The following is a 19795-nucleotide window of genomic DNA, read 5'->3' as shown; positions in this document are numbered from 1 at the left end:
ATATATATATATATATATATATATATACATACAAAGAGTTGACCGCAGCACACAAGAGTATTAGAGCAAAAAAAATGTGATTTATTCCATGAACAAAGAGTGCGACGTTTCGGTGCTCTCACAGCACCATTCTCAAGCTTGAGAATGGTGCTGTGAGAGCACCGAAACGTCGCACTCTTTGTTCATGGAATAAATCACATTTTTTTTGCTTTAATACTCTTGTGTGCTGCGGTCAACTCTTTGTGGATAACCTTACTTGGACCCTGGGACCGGGGCTCCTTGGACCAGCTTGCACCTACCTTCACTTTGGATGTGCTGCCTTCCTTTTTGTATTGTGTATGTATGTATATATATATATATATATATATATATATATATATATATATATATATACATACATACACACACACACATACATGCAGGGACACTTTTTAAGCAAATAAATCCTCTATTCAGTCTTCTGTCTCCTGCTCAGTGACTGCAGCAGTGTACTGCCCCTCCCAACCTTCTCTCCACAGGAGCACCCAAGCAGTAGCTTTAGACCTGCAGACCTGTCAATCATGAAGTGTGTCCATGACGTAGGTCATGACAAGTGGACACAGCAGGTCTAGTATGTATCCTAGGAGGCAATTTTTGACTGGCTTTTTCAGTATGAAATACTGAATTTTTTTTAATGAAAGCAATTGCAAAACCTATTGGTTTTGTATGCTTTACAACAAATCAAAAGTTTTTATATCTGACAGTGTCCATTTAAAAGTGACGCTACAGCAACAAAAAACAAAACAAAAAAAAAAACGCTTCAAGAAGCTACCCCACTAACTTTGATATGTTCCCTGTAAATGATCCTGCCTGATAAAAATGTCTCATGTGGCCCCTATTGTCTTCTGTGGCTACTTGATATTCCTTGCCACCCTTCCTTCCAACTTAAGCATGCATACTACATTTTCCGGCACCCCATTGCAGCTCTCCCCTCACTGCCATCCAACACCATCTCTAAAGCAGCCACCCCACCCTTCTCTGTGAGCAGAAATATTCAGTGTCTGATTGGCTAAGGCTGCACACCCCTCCTAGCTAAAGGGAGCATGACTCATCGGTGTAGGGCAGAAACTATGTTATCTGAGTCTCTCAGGAGGGTGGGGGCTGCTTTTAGAAAGGGTTTTGGACAGATCCACAGTGGATGGCTGGATGGTGTATTTTCCTCACTCCCTGCATGTAAGGGACGACGAGTTAGCTCTATGTAGCTAATGAATAATATTTAATCAATTAAAAAGTTTGGGAGGGGGAAAGGATGGGTTTAGTTCCCCGGAGTACCCCTTTAATAAGTTAGTGTTACATAATCACTGTTCTGAATACTCAGGTTAAAATTTTGCACCATACTTTATGAATCCCCCTGTATAATATTACAAGTTATATGTTTTGGATTGCTGGAGATGGGTTGTTGATTTGGTCAGGAAGGGATTTGTTCCCTAAAATGAGGGGTCTTTGGTCATTAATGTGTTAAGGGCATAGTTTCTCTAAATGGAAATGCCCACAAAACCTCATGGTGGCAGCACTGGTGTTCTTAACCCCTTAAGGACTCAGCCCATTTTGGCCTTAACCCCTTAAGGACCAAGGACGTACCGGTACGTCCTTGGTCCTGCTCTTCTGATATAACGCGGGGTTACACAGTAACCCCGCGTCATATCATGGCGGGCCCGGCGTCATAGTGAAGCCGGGACCCGCCTCTAATAGCGCGCAGCGCCGATCGCGGCTAAAAGTGAAAGTTCCCGACTAGCTCAGTCGAGCTGTTCGGGATAGCCGCGGCTAATCGCGGCATCCCGAACAGCTGACAGGACAGCGGGAGGGCCCCTTCCTGCCTCCTCGCTGTCCGATCGCCGAATGACTGCTCAGTGCCTGAGATCCAGGCATGAGCAGTCATGCAGCAGAATCGTTGATCACTGGTTTCTTATGAGAAACCAGTGATCAACATAGAAGATCAGTGTGTGCAGTGTTATAGGTCCCTATGGGACCTATAACACTGCAAAAAAAAAAGTGAAAAAAAAAGTGAATAAAGATCATTTAACTCCTCCCCTATTAAAAGTTTGAATCACCCCCCTTTTCCAATAAATAAAAAAAACACAGTGTAAATAAAAATAAAAATAAACATATGTGGTATCACCGCGTGCGGAAATGTCCGAATTATAAAAATATATCATTAATTAAACCGCTCGGTCAATGGCGTGCGCGCAAAAAAATTCAATAAGTCAATAAGTCCTATCAATGCAAAAATGGTACCGTTAAAAACTTCAGATCACGGCGCAAAAAATGAGCCCTCATACCGCCCCATACACGGAAAAATAAAAAAGTTATAGGGGTCAGAAGATGACAATTTTAAACGTATAAATTTTCCTGCATGTAGTTATGATTTTTTCCAGAAGTCCGACAAAATCAAACCTATATAAGTAGGGTATCATTTTAATCGTATGGACCTACAGAATACATATCAGGTGTCATTTTTACCGAAAAAATGTACTACGTAGAAACGGAAGCCCCCAAAAGTTACAAAACAGCGTTTTTTTTTCAATTTTGTCGCACAATTATTTTTTTTTCCCGCTTCACCATAGATTTTTGGGCAAAATGACTGACGTCATTACAAAGTAGAATTGGTGGCGCAAAAAATAAGCCATCATATGGATTTTTAGGTGTAAATTTGTTATGATTTTTTAAAGGCAAGGAGCAAAAAACGAAAATGCAAAAACGGAAAAACCTCCGGTCCTTAAGGGGTTAAGGACTCAGACAATTTATTTTTTACGTTTTCATTTTTTCCTCCTCGCCTTCTAAAAATCATAACTCTTTTATATTTTCATCCACAGACTAGTAGGAGGGCTTGTTTTTTGCGCGACCAGTTGTCCTTTGTAATGACATAACTCATTATATCATAAAATGTATGGCGCAACCAAACAACACTATTTTTGTGGGGAAATTAAAAAGAAACGCAATTTTGCTAATTTTGGAAGGTTTCGTTTTCACGCCGTACAATTTATGGTAAAAATGACATGTGTTCTTTATTCTGAGGGTCAATACGATTAAAATGATACCCATTATTACATACTTTTATATTATTGTTGCGCTTAAAAATCACAAATTTTTTAACCAAATTAGTACGTTTATAATCCCTTTATTTTGATGACCTCTAACTTTTTGATTTTTCCGTATAAGCTGTACTTTTTTGATACCACATTTGCATATAAAAAACTTTTAATAAATTTTTTATAATTTTTTTTTAAATAAAATGTATTAAAAAAGTAGCAATTTTGGACTTTTTTTTTCGTTCACGCCGTTCACTGTACGGGATCATTAACATTTTATTTTAATAGTTCGGACATTTACGCACGCGGCGATACCAAATATGTCTATAAAATTTATTTTTTACGCTTTTTGGGGGTAAAATAGGAAAAAAACGGACGTCTTACTTTTTTATTGGGGGAGGGGATTTTTCACTTTTTTTTACTTTTAGATTTTTTTTTACACTTGAATTGTCCCCATAGGGGACTATTCATAGCAATACCATGATTGCTAATACTGATGTGTTCTATGTATAGGACATAGAACAGATCAGTGTTATCGGCGATCTTCTGCTCTGGTCTGCTCGATCTCAGACCAGAGCAGGAGACGCCGGGAGCCGGAAGGTGAGGGGACCTCCGTGCGGCGTTATGAATGATCGGATCCCCGCAGCAGCGCTGCGATCCGATCATTCAATGAAATCGCGCACTGCCGCAGATGCCGGGATCTGTATTGATCCCGGCACCTGAGGGGTTAATGGCGGACGCCCGCGAGGTCGCGGACGTCGGCCATTGCCGGCGGGTCCCTGGCTGCGATCAGCAGCCGGGATCCGCCGCGCATGACACGGGCATCGCTCCAATGCCCGCGGTTATGCACAGGACGTAAATGTACGTCCTGGTGCGTTAAGTACCACCGCACCAGGACGTACATTTACGTCCTACGTCCTTAAGGGGTTAAAGGAGTACTCTAGTGCAGAGTATTCCTGCTTCATCCTGCCCGGGCTGCAAAATAAATGAAAATGAACCATCACTCACCTCCCTGGGTTCCCGCGGAGCGCCACTATAGCTGATCGGTCCTCCGGTCCATCCTCTTCATACTTTCGTGTGAACGAAGCATCACATGGCGCTCAGCCTATCGCCGGCAGCCGCGATGTTCTGCCTCGGCCGGCGATAGGCTGAGCGCCATGTGACGCTTCGTTCACACGGAAGTATGAAGAGGATGGACCGGAGGACCGATCAGCTGTAGTGGCGCTCCGCGGGAACCCAGGGAGGCGAGTGATGGTTCATTTTAATTTATTTTGCAGCCCGGGCAGGATGGAGCAGGAATACTCTGCACTAGAGTACTCCTTTAAGGAACCCCCTTTAGGTACACCATTTGTTTACATACGCCTGTTTAGAACTATAATCCCAATCGGAATCCTTGGCTTTAAATGGAGCTATCCCATACAGTTGATAATAAAAGTTAATAATTACAGTTAGTGGATAAGTTGTGTTTTTGATATTACTGATAAGTAATATGAAGATTCATATTTCACACCCACCGTAAAAGAATATTTTATTTTGCTTTAAACAGATAGATTTTCAAAATGCATCTTGTCTGTCAGATTGAAGAGGCAATGCATACAAGAAAAGCTTTGAATAATGGAAGAATTGTTAACAGTGTTACAATTGAAAATGGACAATGCTTCTAAAAGCAACATCCTCAAGATACGTCATTATTAGTGGATGAATGATTAGGACAATAGTTGCATTCATACAACATACTATGAGGAATGTAAAGACTTGAAAATTACTTGCAAATTAACCATCTAAATAAAAGCGTCAGAAATCCATACTCGCACTGAGTAATCCTTTAATTTTTTTAATGTTGCTATTGCTTTCACTAACCCTTGTTATTTTCATTTGCACATTTTCATGTTTTCCTCCTTGCCTTTTAGTCTTGGAAATGTATTAACACCTACACCGAAATACAACGAAGCAAAGCAGACAAGGAGGTCTAACAGCAAAGATAAGGGGTGATAACAGGAAGGGAAGTTAGTACAGTCATGCCATAGAAGTATACAAAAATCAAAGGGTACAAGCAACCTTCAGTACAAAAATGCAAATAGCCAGATTTCAGAATAAGGCATATATAAATTCATATAATAAAACATGTCAGGGGAATGGGAGGATGCTGTCAAAGGTTGCCAGACATTAAGAAATAGATCCATGGAATAATCTCTCCTCGCTTTGAAATTTTCTTCCAACAGGGCCATACAAGAGTTTGTTTTACACATAGCCAAAGGTACTTTGTAATGACATCACTAATTTTGCTACAAAATATATGATAAAGCCAAATGAGAAATTATTTGTGGGTCAAAATTAAAAAAACAAAAAAACAGCAGCACAATTTTGCAACTTTTGGAGGATTTTGTTTCCAGACAGTGAATTACAATATCCAATTTACGCTATTGGGTGTAGTTGGGGGGTATATTTTTGTGGAATTTGTTGCTAGGGATTCCTAGGGATACAGTCAGGTATATAATGGACACCAAGGCCATGGGGTTCTCACTCACATAGAGTGGGAACCCTTGTTAACGTGGCTTGAATGTGATGTAGTCTCTTTGCACATGGGTATTCCACACGACAAGGCGATAGAATGAATGGCTTATCATTTAAATAAAAATAGTAACTAAAAGGCTATTGTCAGATCGGAGAAGGTCCGCATAGAAAATTTCCGCAGAACGCCACCAGAACATGCCGATGCTAAGGCCACTTGGAAGTGCGCCGTCTCATAGACAGCAATGCATTTCTGTGCACAGTGCAGCAGAATCCCATTGATATCAATATTCCATCACGTGAACTTACCCCAAGTGTCACCTTCAAGGATATATATTCGATGAATTGGGATTTTTGTCAATTTTTTTTTAAGGTTTGACAATTGGAGATTTTCCTATCCTAGGTGACGGAAAATAGAGATTTTATGAAAGACAGGAGGCGAGCATTATATGCAATAACTTTCTTTACTGAAAACATATAGCAGTATTAATAAAGTTCTTTTTCACTGAATTATAAGAAAAAACTTAGGTAGCAGGTGTATCAGTACAGGTATGCACAGCCGAACATGCTGGTCAAGGTACTGGCCAATGAGCATCCAGCCCAGGTGATATAAGGTCCTGTATGCTAGAGATAGTCCTCTTTCTTTAATAATAGTCAAATAAATCAATAGTGGATAACAGAGTCAAATCCATGAACAGAACTGGAACAACATGCAGAATGAATTCTTCGTCAGGAGAAGATCTAGGAGTGGGAGGATGAAGTCAGTGTTGAAACTGAAGAAAAACTTGGCAAAGAAATGTGGCAATAATCCATAGCGTAGAGATGTAGAATAGATAGGTCCATGCATCCGGAATATTAGTAAGCTGTAATAGAATAAAAATTATTAGAGGGATGGGTTAAGGGAGGGATAATGCTCGCCTCCTGTCTTTCATAAAATCTCTATTTTCCGTCACCTAGGATAGGAAAATCGCCAATTTTATATCAAGACAGGAGGCCTCGCATTATATGCAAGTTTAAAGCTATATTACCATTTAAGTATTATCTAACAATATACAAAATAATTACAACAGAGACATGGATACATGAGAATCAGGTCTGAAATAAAAGGATTTAAATGTAGACTCCGAAGACCAATTTGCAGCTTTGAGCAAGTCTGAAAGGGAACCGCCTGACTGAAAGAGTTTGGTAGAGACAGCTCCTCTAGTTGAGTGTGCGCCAAATAAGGAAATATCTATACCAGCCAAAGACATGGTTTGTTTGATCCATCTAGCTAAAGTGGCGGAATAGACTGGACGATGTGGTTTGCAGTAGGAAACTAAAAGTTGGGCAAAGTTAGGATGACGTAAAGGTTCAGTTCTGGATTCATAGGTTTGGAGACAACGGACTACACGTAGTTTTTCGTTATGAGGAAAAGCGGGATAGAAAACCTGATGTAAATTAGTTTTGGTGCGTCTGGTAACAAAAAATATAACTCCTTGAGGTGAATATTGCCTGCGAGAGATATCTAGGGCTTTGACATCAGAGACCCGTTTGATAGAAATAAGGCAAAGGAGGGAAGTGAGTTTGAAGGATAAGAATTTGAGAGATAAAGACTCATTATCTTCCCAAGAAATGAAAAGATTAAGGAGTAGATTAACGTCCCATGTGGGTGTATATTTGGGTAAAGGAGGGTGCCGGAAGCGAATACCCTTTAACAATTTACAAATAATAGGGTGTTTACCTACTGGCATGGAGTTTATGGGAGAATGATAGAAAGAGATGGTAGAACGGTACAGATTTATGGTGCGGTACGCTTTCCCTGAATCAAAAGAGGATGATAAGTAATTTAAGATGTGAGAAATAGATGCATGAACGGGATCCAGACTCCGATGACTGCACCAATCAGCCCAAAGTTTCCAGGCTGATCGGTAAGCCTTTCTGGTACCTGGAGCCCAGGCGTCTGCCAGGATGTCTCTAACTGATTGAGAAATTTCTGATTCAAACGAGGTTGTCCTGAAATTAGCCAAGCAACCAGAGGGAGTTGATGGGATAAGATCAGAGGATGAGGGTTCCCTAGAGGGTCTAATAATAGGGACGGATGGTGAGGAAGTATTCTGGGATAATCTATCAGTTTCTTGAGAATATGAGGGAACCACGACTGGGATGGCCACCAGGGGGTGACCAGGACTATGGTTGCTTTCCAAATGGATACTTGTAGGACGACTCTGGGGATCAGAGCAAATGGAGGGAAAGCGTAAAGGGTGTGAGATGGCCATCTCTGAAGGAAGGCATCTACCCCTAACGCTTCCGGATCGGGTCTCCAACTGAAAAATCGTGGAAGTTGGCAGTTGAGAGGGGAAGCAAAGAGATCCAAGTGGAGAGGTCCCCAGAGAAGATTCAGTTCTTGAAATATGGAGGGATCCAGCTTCCAATCGCTGGAATCTATGAGATATCTGGAATTCCAGTCCGCTACAATATTGGAGAGACCCGGAAGGTATTCCGCCCTTAAAGTAATATTTCTGTCCAAGCAAAAGTGCCAAAGATTCTTGGCAATGTTGGCAAGAGTCTCCGACTTCGTTCCTCCTAAACGATTTATGTATTGGACAGCAGAAATGTTGTCCAATCGAAGAAGAATACAGCAATTCGGGTAATCCTTTGCAAAACTCTGGAGAGCAAAGAAGCCTGCCAGGAGTTCTAAACAATTGATATGCAAGAGAGACTCTGAAGGGGACCAATTGCCTCCTGTAGAAAGGGAGCCGCAACGAGCTCCCCAGCCGTTCAGACTTGCGTCTGATTCCATGACTAAATCTGGGTTGGAATGAAAAATTGTCTTGCCATTCCATTCTTGAATATGCTGAAGCCACCAAAGAAGTTCTTCTTTGGCTTCTGGAGAAAGTAAGACTTCGTCTGAATAAAGTAATCTTTCCCTCAGATGTTGAATCTTTAAACGTTGGAGGGCCCTGTAATGTAATGGGGCTGGAAAGATCGCTTGTATAGAGGAAGAAAGGAGGCCTACTATACGAGCTATGGCTCGTAGGGAGATAAAGTTCTTGTTGAGGAGAGAACGGATTTCTTTCCTTATGGTTCTTAGTTTTTTTGGGGGGAAGACTAAGAAGGGTAGAATGGGTATTGATGAGAAAACCTCGGAACTCCAGTTTTTTGGAAGGGGTAAGGACAGATTTGTCGTAATTGATTAAAAAGCCCAAATGGGTTAGAAGAGAGAGGGTCCATTCCATATGAATGTAGGCTAAGTGTTAGGAATTGGCCATAATGAGGATGTCGGCCAGATAAATTATTAGACAAACTCCTTGGGAACAAAGAGCGGCCATGACTGGTTTCATCAGTTTGGTGAAACACCAGGGAGCTGAGGAAAGGCCGAAGGGGAGGCAATTCAAATGTCATTTTTTGTTGTTCCATATGAATTGAAGGAATTGTTGGTGAGAGGGGTGGATAGGGACTGTTAAATAAGCATCTTTTAAGTCTATTTTTACTAACCAATCTTCTGGTAGCAATAGATCTCTCAACAGATGGATGCCCTCCATCTTGAAGTGTTGATAACGAACAAAATTGTTTAATATTTTCAAGTTTATTACTGGTCTGAAACCTCCATCCTTCTTTTTTACCAGAAATAGGTTGCTGATGAAGCCCGGGCAGTTTAGAGGGACTTGAGTTATAGCATTTTTTGTGGAAAGTTCTATTATCTCTTGATTTACAAGAATCTGATCTGCATTGGAAAAATGAATTGGATGAGGGAGTTGTTCTTGGTAAGGAAGGGAAATGAATTCTATCTGATATCCTTTTACTGTGTTTAGGATCCATAGATCGGATGATATTGTTACCCAGTTTAGGGAAAAAAGAAGGAGACGACCGCCCACTGGAAGAGGGGAAGAAAGAGGAACATACAGTCTTACCTGATGGTCTGGAACGGGTGAAACCTCTTTGTCCTCTCGCTCTCCAAGGACGTCCACGGGTTGGGAAGAAGGGGGGGGGGTTGGGTGGTGGGGACGGGATATGAGGGTCTATCTTGCTGATAGGATCCTCTTTGTTGAGGTCTATAATGGGGGCCACGGCCGGAAAAACGGACTCGACTTTTTCCGGCCCTGGAGAAAACCTTGCTGGAAAAGACCTCCTTCAGAGAAGATTGGGCCTTATCCAGGGAAGAAAATAAACCTACATACTTGGAGATTTCTTTTATGAATTGTTCACCAAAAAGGGAACTTTCATTAGGAGATTGGGGGTTTGAAGAGGCTAAATTGGTTAGCTGGGGGTCTAACTTCATTAGAATTGCTCTTTTCCTCTCTGTGGAAAAGGAATGGTTAACATTTCCAAAGGTGCACATGGCCCTTTGGGCCCAACCTCTGATGGTAGGGACATCAATGGGCTTACCAGAATTATATGCTTCCTCTGAAATGTCCAATATTTTGGCAAGGGGACCTAAAAGGTCCAAAAATTTATCTCGACAAAGCTTAAAGCTGCGGTCAATGCCCTTTTTTTGGGTTTTTACCCGATTTTTGGAGGTATTTTATAAAGGATCGGGTCAAGCTCAGGTGTATGAGCTGCAGTCAAAGAAATAATAGGTCTTGGGCACTCAGCCTTTAGTTTATTACGGGTCTTATTATCTAGACCCTTTTTTATCCAATGTTCAATACATTTTTCAACTGAAGAATTGGGTGTCCATTCACCCGATCTGGGGTGTGAAATTTGGGATGGATCAAAAAATGGAACCCCTTTACTATCTAGAATACCTTCCTCTCCAGTAGAGGAGTCTTCCATATGGAATTCATTATCATCATCATCACCCTCCACTTCGTCTGGTAAGTAGGAGGGGTCATTATAGTCTGAATCGACTGACTTATCCGATTCATTATTGTCAGAGTCCTCATTGTAATTAGTGCGATCAGGTTGAAATGAGGCTTTTTTAACTCGCTTGCTTGTTTGCTCCTCACGGGTAGAGGGTCCTGGATGCGAGGTATACACACCATCATCATAGCCGTCATTATGGGACTGGCTTTCAATATAGTCCTGACCTTCAACCTCAAAAGAGGGTTTTTTATGTTTGGGCTTAGGAAGGTCGTTCGTATTAATATGCCTCTTTTTTGAGAGACTCTTTCTGACAAGAACATTAGATTGATGCGTTTTGTGGGACATCATTTGAGAAACTGTCATAGCGACCGATTTGGCCATGGATTCATGCATGGCAGTCATGGCATTATTAACAGCGGTCTGGACCGACCTGGAGACAGATTGGTCGACCAGTTGTTGAATATGGTCTTCTGACATATTACTAGGTTGATTTTGTCCAGAAGACATAATGGATACCACTACTATTAATTATATATATATATATATATATATATATATATATATATATATATATATGTTAGTCAGAAATATGTATAATAAATGTATTAACTATGACTAAAACTAATTTCAATATTAGTGCGGCCTCAAATTATTTTACCACAGGACTAACGGTATATATATAAATTAAATGGAGTTGGAGAAAAAACCTGACTGGAATGTCCTTAAAAGGACACTTATAGTTCAGTCTGGCAACAATAGGTAGAATTGGTTAGGTTTCTGGCGTGTGACAGGAATTACAGTGCTGAATGACGGAGGTACGCTCTGACAGGGAGAGGAGCGCGTCTGTCAGGGCGGGAGGCGGGGACTGCCAGTGATCACCACTGGCAAGTCTCGCGAGAGCAGAGATTACGCGCGTGTTAGATAGAGCAGGAGAAAGCGCGCATATACAGGATAGAAGGAGCGTCGGAGTAGAAGATGAAGGTAACAGGGGGTTAAAACGGGGTTAATAGCCCACCGGAGGATGAAGAGTTGTGGTTTGAGGTGAGAGAACACTGTGTTGAAAAAAGGGCGGTTAAGTATTTTTTATATACAACCGGAATATAGCTGAGGATGAATATCAGAAGGAGGACCAGAATATATATGGAAAAAATGTGACTAGAATGATACGAGTATAATATTATAAGACAATAAACTGATATGAACTACTTATCTGTGGAGCAGTAAAGAAAGAGGACTATCTCTAGCATACAGGACCTTATATCACCTGGGCTGGATGTTCATTGGCCAGTACCTTGACCAGCATGTTCGGCTGTGCATACCTGTACTGATACCCCTGCTACCTAAGTTTTTTCTCATAATTCAGTGAAAAAGAGCTTTATTAATACTGCTATATGTTTTCAGTAAAGAAAGTTATTGCATATAATGCGAGGCCTCCTGTCTTGATATAAAATTCAATTTGTACAGGTAACAGGTTGCCCTATGGGCTCATATCCTTACCCCCCATTAGCCAATCTGTATATGACACACTGGGAGGAGTGTCTGTATGCAAACACTAACCCCTTTCACAGGTCTGTGAGGAGGTATTGTTATTTAGACAACTTCCTCCTGGTGTTTCAAGGTGATGCTCAGGATGCCACTGATTTTGGACCCTACCTCAATGATAATGATCTTAATGTAAAGTTCATGCTACACTTGGAAAAAACTAAAAATTTATTTTCTTTATGTGACAATCATAGGTAATGGAATGAATAGCACCATTGACAAAACTATACCGCAAACCCACTTCAGGAAATAACATTCTTCATGCTGACAGCAGTCATCTGGTACATATCATTAAAAATTTACTATTGGATAAGTTGTCAGGGTCAAAAGGGGATCTTCAAAATCAGCTTATTATGATGCTATTTGCCACAATATTATGAGTAGACTTAGGCTAAGTGGCTACAGAAAAATCACTAAACAGAATACTGCAGATTCTAGATTTCAAAATAGTTACTTGTTTTATAAGCTAACTCGTAATTTTTTTTTTATTTTAGCACAAGGTTGCAACATGATCAATTGTGAAATAAAATAAAAGGGTTTAAAACTTATCAAATGCAATGTATACAGCAGTCCAGTTGTATAGTAAACTACAAATGCACTATGCATAATATCCCTTGTATCTTTATTCTCATGGCAATCCTCATTTTCTTATTTTCTATACCATAGATACACTTTTACACCAAGTATAATTTGTCCAAATGCAATGGTGTCCGCTCACCTCCGGAGGCAGATCCCCAACACACCTGTGCTGCCACGGACCCGCCGGTCCCGCCCCGGCTTCAACAGCGTATGAAAAGGAAGGATTGTCCGCTACCAGGTATGCTCTAAAAGATCACTTTTTATTCATGCCATTGCAAGGAAACAGACATCACAGGACTGTAGTAATCTGACGCGTTTCGCTCTCTCTTGAGCTTAAACGTAGACTAAGTTCAACAGACAAACATGCAAATTAAAATGGAGACTCAATGGTCACATGATAAAATACCTGACATAGGTAGCAATTGTAAAAACCCGGCATGGATATCATCTGTTAGTATTACAGAATGGACTGAATCCCTCCACTAACGTGTTTTTTACTCGCTTACTGTGTGATTTACCCTATGAGTGTGAATGTACTCTAAACGTTATGTGCAAAGACAGGCAGGTATATACATAAAACTACATGCACATAATAGATTACGGTATGTTGATATCGTACATGTAAAGGTCAATAGTAGAATAGAATAATCAACCTCATTGTCTATATAACTCGGGGACCTGCGTGCATGTATATATATATACTAAAACTACATGCACATAATAGATTACGGCATGTTGATATCGTACATGCACAGGTCAATAATAGAATAGAATACTCAACCTCATTGTCTATATAACTCGGGGACCTTCGTGCATGTATATATATACTAAAAGATTATAGATATGCTATAAATTAATAGATATACATAACTAGAAAATAATTCAATGCACAATTTACTCAGTTTTAGTTTACATACATATCCATTACATATTAATACCATAACTTTCAGTAACTACACTCTAATAGGTATCTAAACACACTAGGCGGAATCACCCTCCTGACACTCGTACCAAAAAAACTATTAATCTACAAAAAATATAAATAATAAAGGGCTACGACGCTAGGGACATCCGAGGAGGCATAAAAAGCTAGACTATATTCCTATGTGCAGGTCATAATTAAATCTAAGCGTTTGCTCATTCCCCGCGGGTATCTGGTATCCAAAAGAAATATCCAATATGTTTCTCTGTTGAAGAGGCGTTTTCTCACATCTCCTCCTCTGATGCCTATTTTAACTCTTTCTATACCAGACACCCGCAGGGAGTCCAACTCCCCCGCGTGCACATCCCGAAAGTGGCGTGATAACATAGAGATGCCTACTCCTTCACTCCTACTATCAGAGATATGTCTCCTGATTCTTGTTTTAAGGGTATTGGTAGTGCACCCTACATATTGCATGTTACACTTGGTGCATGTGGCCACATAAACTAACATAGTGGTATTGCAGTTAATGTATTCACGTAGTTGGTATGATTTTTTTGTTACACAAGACATTATTTCTTTGGAATGGTGCATATATTTACATGTAATACATCGGTTGTGACCACAACCCCAATTTCCTACAATATCAAGCCAGTTGCGATGTTTTATTTTATCCTTTGTCTTATATTCTACTTTTTTAGGATTAAATAGACTTGGTGATAGAGAGGAGCCCAATGAAGGTGCTTTTCTAGAGACCGCCATGATGCCCTCTTTGACCACCTCCCTCAGAATTGGGTCTCCCTCTAAAACTGGGGTATACTTTTTGATTATATTTTTGATTTGGGCAAATTGCACACTGTATGTGGTGACAAAGACTGCTCTTTTTTGATTATTTTTGGCATTTTGTAAATTTATTTTTGTCCTGTTTCTTTTCCCAGTATATTTGATCAATTGCTCTCTATTAATGCCTTCTACTCTTTCCTGAGCCTTATTGAGACAGTCCTCTTTATAGCCTCTTCTGGCAAATCTACTTTTTAACTCTCCTATCTCTTTTTCCCATTGTACAGGGTCAGAGCAGTTCCTCTTGGTCCTGCACATCTCCCCAAAGGGGATATTCTGGACCACATGCTTTGGGTGGCAGGAGGATGCCATGAGGACTGAATTTGTTGCAGTCTCCTTTCTGTAGGGGACGACAACAATCTTAGACTCTCTGCTGGATAGGGAGTTGTCCAAAAAATTGACTGAGGTGCTACTAAACTGAGCTGTAAATTTAAGATTTAAATGGTTATTATTAATATAAGAAACAAACTAAAAAAAAACGGTATTCTGTGCTCCCCCAAATAATCAATAAGTCATCTATATAGTGCCCTATCCAGCAGAGAATCTAAGATTGTTGTCGTCCCCTACAGAAAGGAGACGGCAACAAATTCAGTCCTCATGGCATCCTCCTGCCACCCAAAGCATGTGGTCCAGAATATCCCCTTTGGGGAGATGTGCAGGACCAAGAGGAACTGCTCTGACCCTGTACAATGGGAAAAAGAGATAGGAGAGTTAAAAAGTAGATTTGCCAGAAGAGGCTATACAGAGGACTGTCTCAATAAGGCTCAGGAAAGAGTAGAAGGCATTAATATAGAGCAATTGATCAAATATACTGGGAAAAGAAACGGGACAAAAAAAATTTACAAAATGCCAAAAATAAATACACCAGTTTTAGAGGGAGACACAATTCTGAGGGAGGGTTAATACCGCGGGTATTAGCCGCGGGTCCCAGCTGTTGATGGCCGCCGGGAATGACCCGATATGACGCGGGGTCACAGTGTGACCCAGTGTTATAACGCGGGAGTCGGCACAGAACATAAATATATGTCCTACATCATTAAGGGGTTAACTATATAAATAACAAAAAGGTTAAAAATTTAAGTGTAGGCCCTTTAAAAAAAATTATGTGGCAAGATTAACTGGGGTAAGTCCGTTTATATGCCATTTGGTGAGATGTTGGTTGTTTCTACTGTCCTCGGCCTTAAGGTTGTTTCATCATTCAAATCCCTTGGTATCATTGTGAATAGACGCTTTGGGGATGACTTCCATTCAAACATCTCTCCACTGCTCCCATATATCAGGGATAAGTTCAGAATGTGGGAGTCTTTGCCGCTTTCTGTGGCGGGACGTATCAACCTTATTAAGATGCTGGTCCTCCCCAGGTGCCTTTATCTGTTGGAGCACGCCTCCTCGCCTGTCTTACTTTAAGCAACTGCACTCTCTGTTCTCTCCCTTTATTTGGGGGTCCAACTGCTCCAAACTCAGATTATGCACTCTACAGAGGTCTAGGGGACAGGGTGGTATGTCGTTGCCGGACTTGCAGTTATATTATTTGGCGGGTCAGCTTAGATACTTATGTGACTTGGTGTCTACTTCCCCCCCTGCCTAATAGCGAACACCAATTAGCCCACTACCTAAGACTAAGACATCTGTGGCCAGTTTTGGAGGGCGGACTGGGCCTGGGTGGTCGGTGGCTCCCATTACATAGGCTGCCTCATCAGGTCTGGTCCGTCACCAAACGACTACTTTACTATACAGACGTGATGCTAGACCGTCAATTGTGGCATGACCCTCTGTTGCCGCACTTTTCCGCCCATCTAGACCCTACATTTTGGACGACTCATGGAGTTTATGGCATTGGTGACATTAACGACGGTACTGACTTTAGGGACTTCCAATACTTCTTAGATGTGAAATTTATACCCAGTCACACCTATCGTTACTAGAGATGAGCGAATTTACAGTAAATTCGATTCGTCACGAACTTCTCGGCTCGGCAATTGATGACTTATCCTGCGTAAATTAGTTCAGCTTTCAGGCGCTCCCGTGGGCTAGAAAATGTGGATACAGTCCTAGGAGACTCTTTCCTAGGACTGTATCCACCTTTTCCAGCCCACCGGAGCAGGATAAGTCATCAACTGCCGAGCCGAGAAGTTTGTGACGAATCGAATTTACTGTAAATTCGCTCATCTCTAATCGTTACCTCCAGCTCAGACACGCCTTTTCCGCACAATTTCCGAGACCCTCTGCACAGTTCACTTGCTTCCCGATTATAGGAGTGTTTAACACACAGGGTCCTAGAGGCCTCATCTCAGCACTTTTCACCGCACTATTGAATGCCAGGATGAACAGGGAGCCTCTGCCTGTGTAGGTGAGGTGGAAAACATTTCACTGACCTGACTGACGAGGAGTGGGATGATGCCCTCTCTTCCCACTTATATGTTTCTCCTTCTATAAATAACCGCCTCATCCAGCTGTACATGCTTCACCAATCATATCTCACTCCCGTTCGCTTGGCTAGGATTGGTAGACGTCCTGATTCCTCTTGCCATAGGTGTGGTGACCCTGATTCTGACTTTATACAGATACATATGTAGATACATTAGCTCCTTTTGGACTGAGGTAGTTCAATTCATTGCCTTATTGCTGTCACGCCAGATTCCCCTGGCCCCCAAATACTGCCTTCTTGGTCTTTTTGATGACGAGCAGTGGTCCCCTACTGAACTGACATTCCTTAGGGAGGTCTTGTTCCTTGCCCGTAAGACCATTGCCTTACGCTGGATGGATCCTAGAGTGCTTACCTTGGCAAGTTGAAAGGCTCTTGTGAACACTACGGTGAATTACGAATATATAGTGTACAAAAATCGGAAAAACCCTGCAAAATTTTACAGAATATGGTCTACCTGGTGCGCCTCTCCACATGCACAATACACCATATCACGGTTTTTGGCTACCAGAGATCAACTCACCTCGCATTCTTAGACATTACTCTTAACTCTTCCTCTCTTTCTTCTCTACCTTGGCTAATCTTTACTCTACTTTTCCTCTTTTTCCCTTTCTATCGCTGCCCTTCTTTACTACCTCTTCCCTTACCCTCCTCCCCCCTCTCTCTTCTTTTTCTTGTTTTTTCTGTATTCTTGTCTCCATGGACCAGTGGTCGTTGTCCGTCTGTCATGTGCGTCTCTGTTAGGCTTTGTCTCGTTTTCCACTGTATCGTTATCTTCCCCGTTGTATGGTTCCCACCTCCGGTGGTTGGTTCTATCTGTATTGTTTTTTAGTGAAGGTTACTGTGTTGCTAATGTATCTGCATGCTAGACCGCTAAACTGCTCATTGACTCCTGTGCCGAGAAAGACCTCATCACTACATTGGTTATATGTTACATGCTGTATTTTATTGTCTACTCATTTTGTATGCATTTACATCACAATAAAGTAAGTTTAAAAAAAAAAATTTATGTGGAAGAAATTATAGAAGGGGATCAGGAAAAAGCAAATATGTTCAACACATTCTTCTCCACTGTATTCATAGAGGAAAATGAAATGCCAGGTGAAATACAGCAAGATAAGGTAAGCTCCCCTGTACAGTGCCACCTACAAAAAATAAAAATAGACAAATCACCAGGTCCAGATGGCATTCACCACCGTTTTATAAGGGAATTAAGTAATGTAATAGACAGACCCCTATTTTTAATATTCAAGGATTCTATAGTGACAGGGTCTGTTCACCAGGACTGGCACATACCAAATGTGGTGCCAATATTTAAAAAGGATCAAAAAGTGATCCCGGGAATTGCTATTTTGGAGTATCTTGATAAAAATAAATGTATGACCCCATATCAGCATGGCTTTATGAGGGATCGGTCCTGTCAAACTAACCTGATCAGCTTTTATCAGGAGGTGAGCTCCAGAATGGACCAGGGGCAATCGCTGGATGTTGTAGATCTTGATTTTCCAAGGCTTTTGATACAGTGCCACATAAAAGGTTGGTGCATAAAATGAGAAGGATTGGGCTGGGAGAGAATGTGTGTAAGTGGGTAAGTAACTGGCTCAGTGATAGGAAACAGAGGGTGGTTATTAATGATACTTATTCTGATTGGGTGACTGTTACTAGTGGGGTACCACAGGGGTCAGTCTTGGGTCCTATTCTATTTAATATATTCATTAATGACCTTGTAGAGGGGTTGAATAGTAAAGTAGCAATCTTTGCAGATGATACTAAACTCTGTAAAGTGGTTAATACAATAGAGGACAGTGCAGTGTTACAAATGGGTCTGGATAGGTTGGAGGTTTGGGCTGGGAAAAGGCAGATGAGGTTCAACACTCATAAATGTATGGTAATGCACATTGGGAGGAAAAATCCGGGCTGGGATTACCGTATATACTCGAGTATAAGTCGACCCGAATATAAGCCGAGGCCCCTAATTTCACCACAAAATCCCAGGAAAAGTTATTGACTCGAGTATAAGCCTAGGGTGGGAAATAAATCATCCCCCCCTGTCATCATCCAGACCCCCGTCATTAACACCCTCATCATCATCCCCCCCTTCATCATCACCACCTGTCATCATCCCCTTGTCATCATTCCACACCCCCCCCCTTCATCATCCCCTTGTCATAATCCCCCCCCCCTTTATCATCCCCTTGTCATCATCACCACGTCATCATCATCAACGCTTGTCAATGTCTGATACAGTGGTCTTCAACCTGCGGACCTCCAGATGTTTCAAAACTACAACTCCCAGCAAGCCCGGGCAGCCATCGGCTGTCCGGGCTTGCTGGGAGTTGTAGTTTTGAAACCTCTGGAGGTCCGCAGGTTGAAGACCACTGCGGCCTTCGACATCATCCAGCTCCCTCTCACCCCCTTTAGTCCTGTACTCACCTCCGCTCGGCGCTGATCCGGTGCTGCAGGACTGTCCGGTGGGGAGGTTGTCCGGTGGGATAGTGGTTCCGGGCTGCCATCTTCACCGGGGAGGCCTCTTCTCCGCGCTTCGGGACCAGAATAGAGGCGTTGCCTTGACGATGACGCAGAGGGACGTTGGTAATGAACCTACCTCTGCGTTGTCGTCAAGGCAACGTGACTATTCCGGGGCCGGGCCCGAAGAAGAGGCCTCCCCGGTGAAGATGGCAGCCCGGAACCACTATCCCACCGGACAACCTCCCCACCGGACAGTCCTGCAGCAATGGACCAGCGCCGAGCGGAGGTGAGTACAGAACTGAAGGGGGTGAGAGGAGGCTGGATGATGTCGAAGGCCGCAGTGGTCTTCAAGCTGCGGACCTCTAGAGGTTTCAAAACTACAACTCCCAGCAAGCCCGGACAGCCGATGGCTGCCCGGGCTTGCTGGGAGTTGTAGTTTTGAAACCTCTAGAGGTCCGCAGGTTGAAGACCACTGTGGGCGGAGAGTTCACTCGAGTATAAGCCGAGGGGGGTGTTTTCAGCACGAAAAATCGTGCTGAAAAACTCGGCTTATACTCGAGTATATACGGTATGTATTAAATGGGAGAACACTTGGAAGACTGACTTGGAAAAGGACTTCGGAATCTTAGTTAACAGTAAATTCCCCAGTAGTGACCA

The 19795-nt window shown here is 41.9% G+C and overlaps 1 protein-coding gene across 4 annotated transcripts in view; it reads right to left on the bottom strand.

Moving 5' to 3' along the window:
* Positions 1-6076: 6076 nt before the first annotated feature.
* Positions 6077-19795, bottom strand: part of POT1 (protection of telomeres 1) — a 210110-nt gene continuing 196391 nt past the window's right edge. Inside the window, exons 16-17 of one of the 4 annotated variants that reach the window (XR_008892655.1) lie at positions 12622-12826; positions 6077-6442 (exon numbers count right to left, since the gene is read on the bottom strand). Coding sequence is in view for 3 of the 4 variants with exons in the window: in XM_056573771.1 (XP_056429746.1) it covers positions 17747-17814 (68 nt within the window). In the remaining variant the exon portion in view is untranslated. Of the gene's footprint in view, positions 6443-12621; positions 12827-17328; positions 17815-19795 lie in introns of those variants that run through there. The other 3 variants (XM_056573772.1, XM_056573771.1, XM_056573768.1) reach the window with 3 other exon arrangements.

This window comes from Hyla sarda, chromosome 4 (assembly GCF_029499605.1).
Source record: "Hyla sarda isolate aHylSar1 chromosome 4, aHylSar1.hap1, whole genome shotgun sequence".
Classification (NCBI taxonomy): domain Eukaryota; kingdom Metazoa; phylum Chordata; class Amphibia; order Anura; family Hylidae; genus Hyla; species Hyla sarda.
This window is presented reverse-complemented; position numbering and strand designations above follow the sequence as displayed.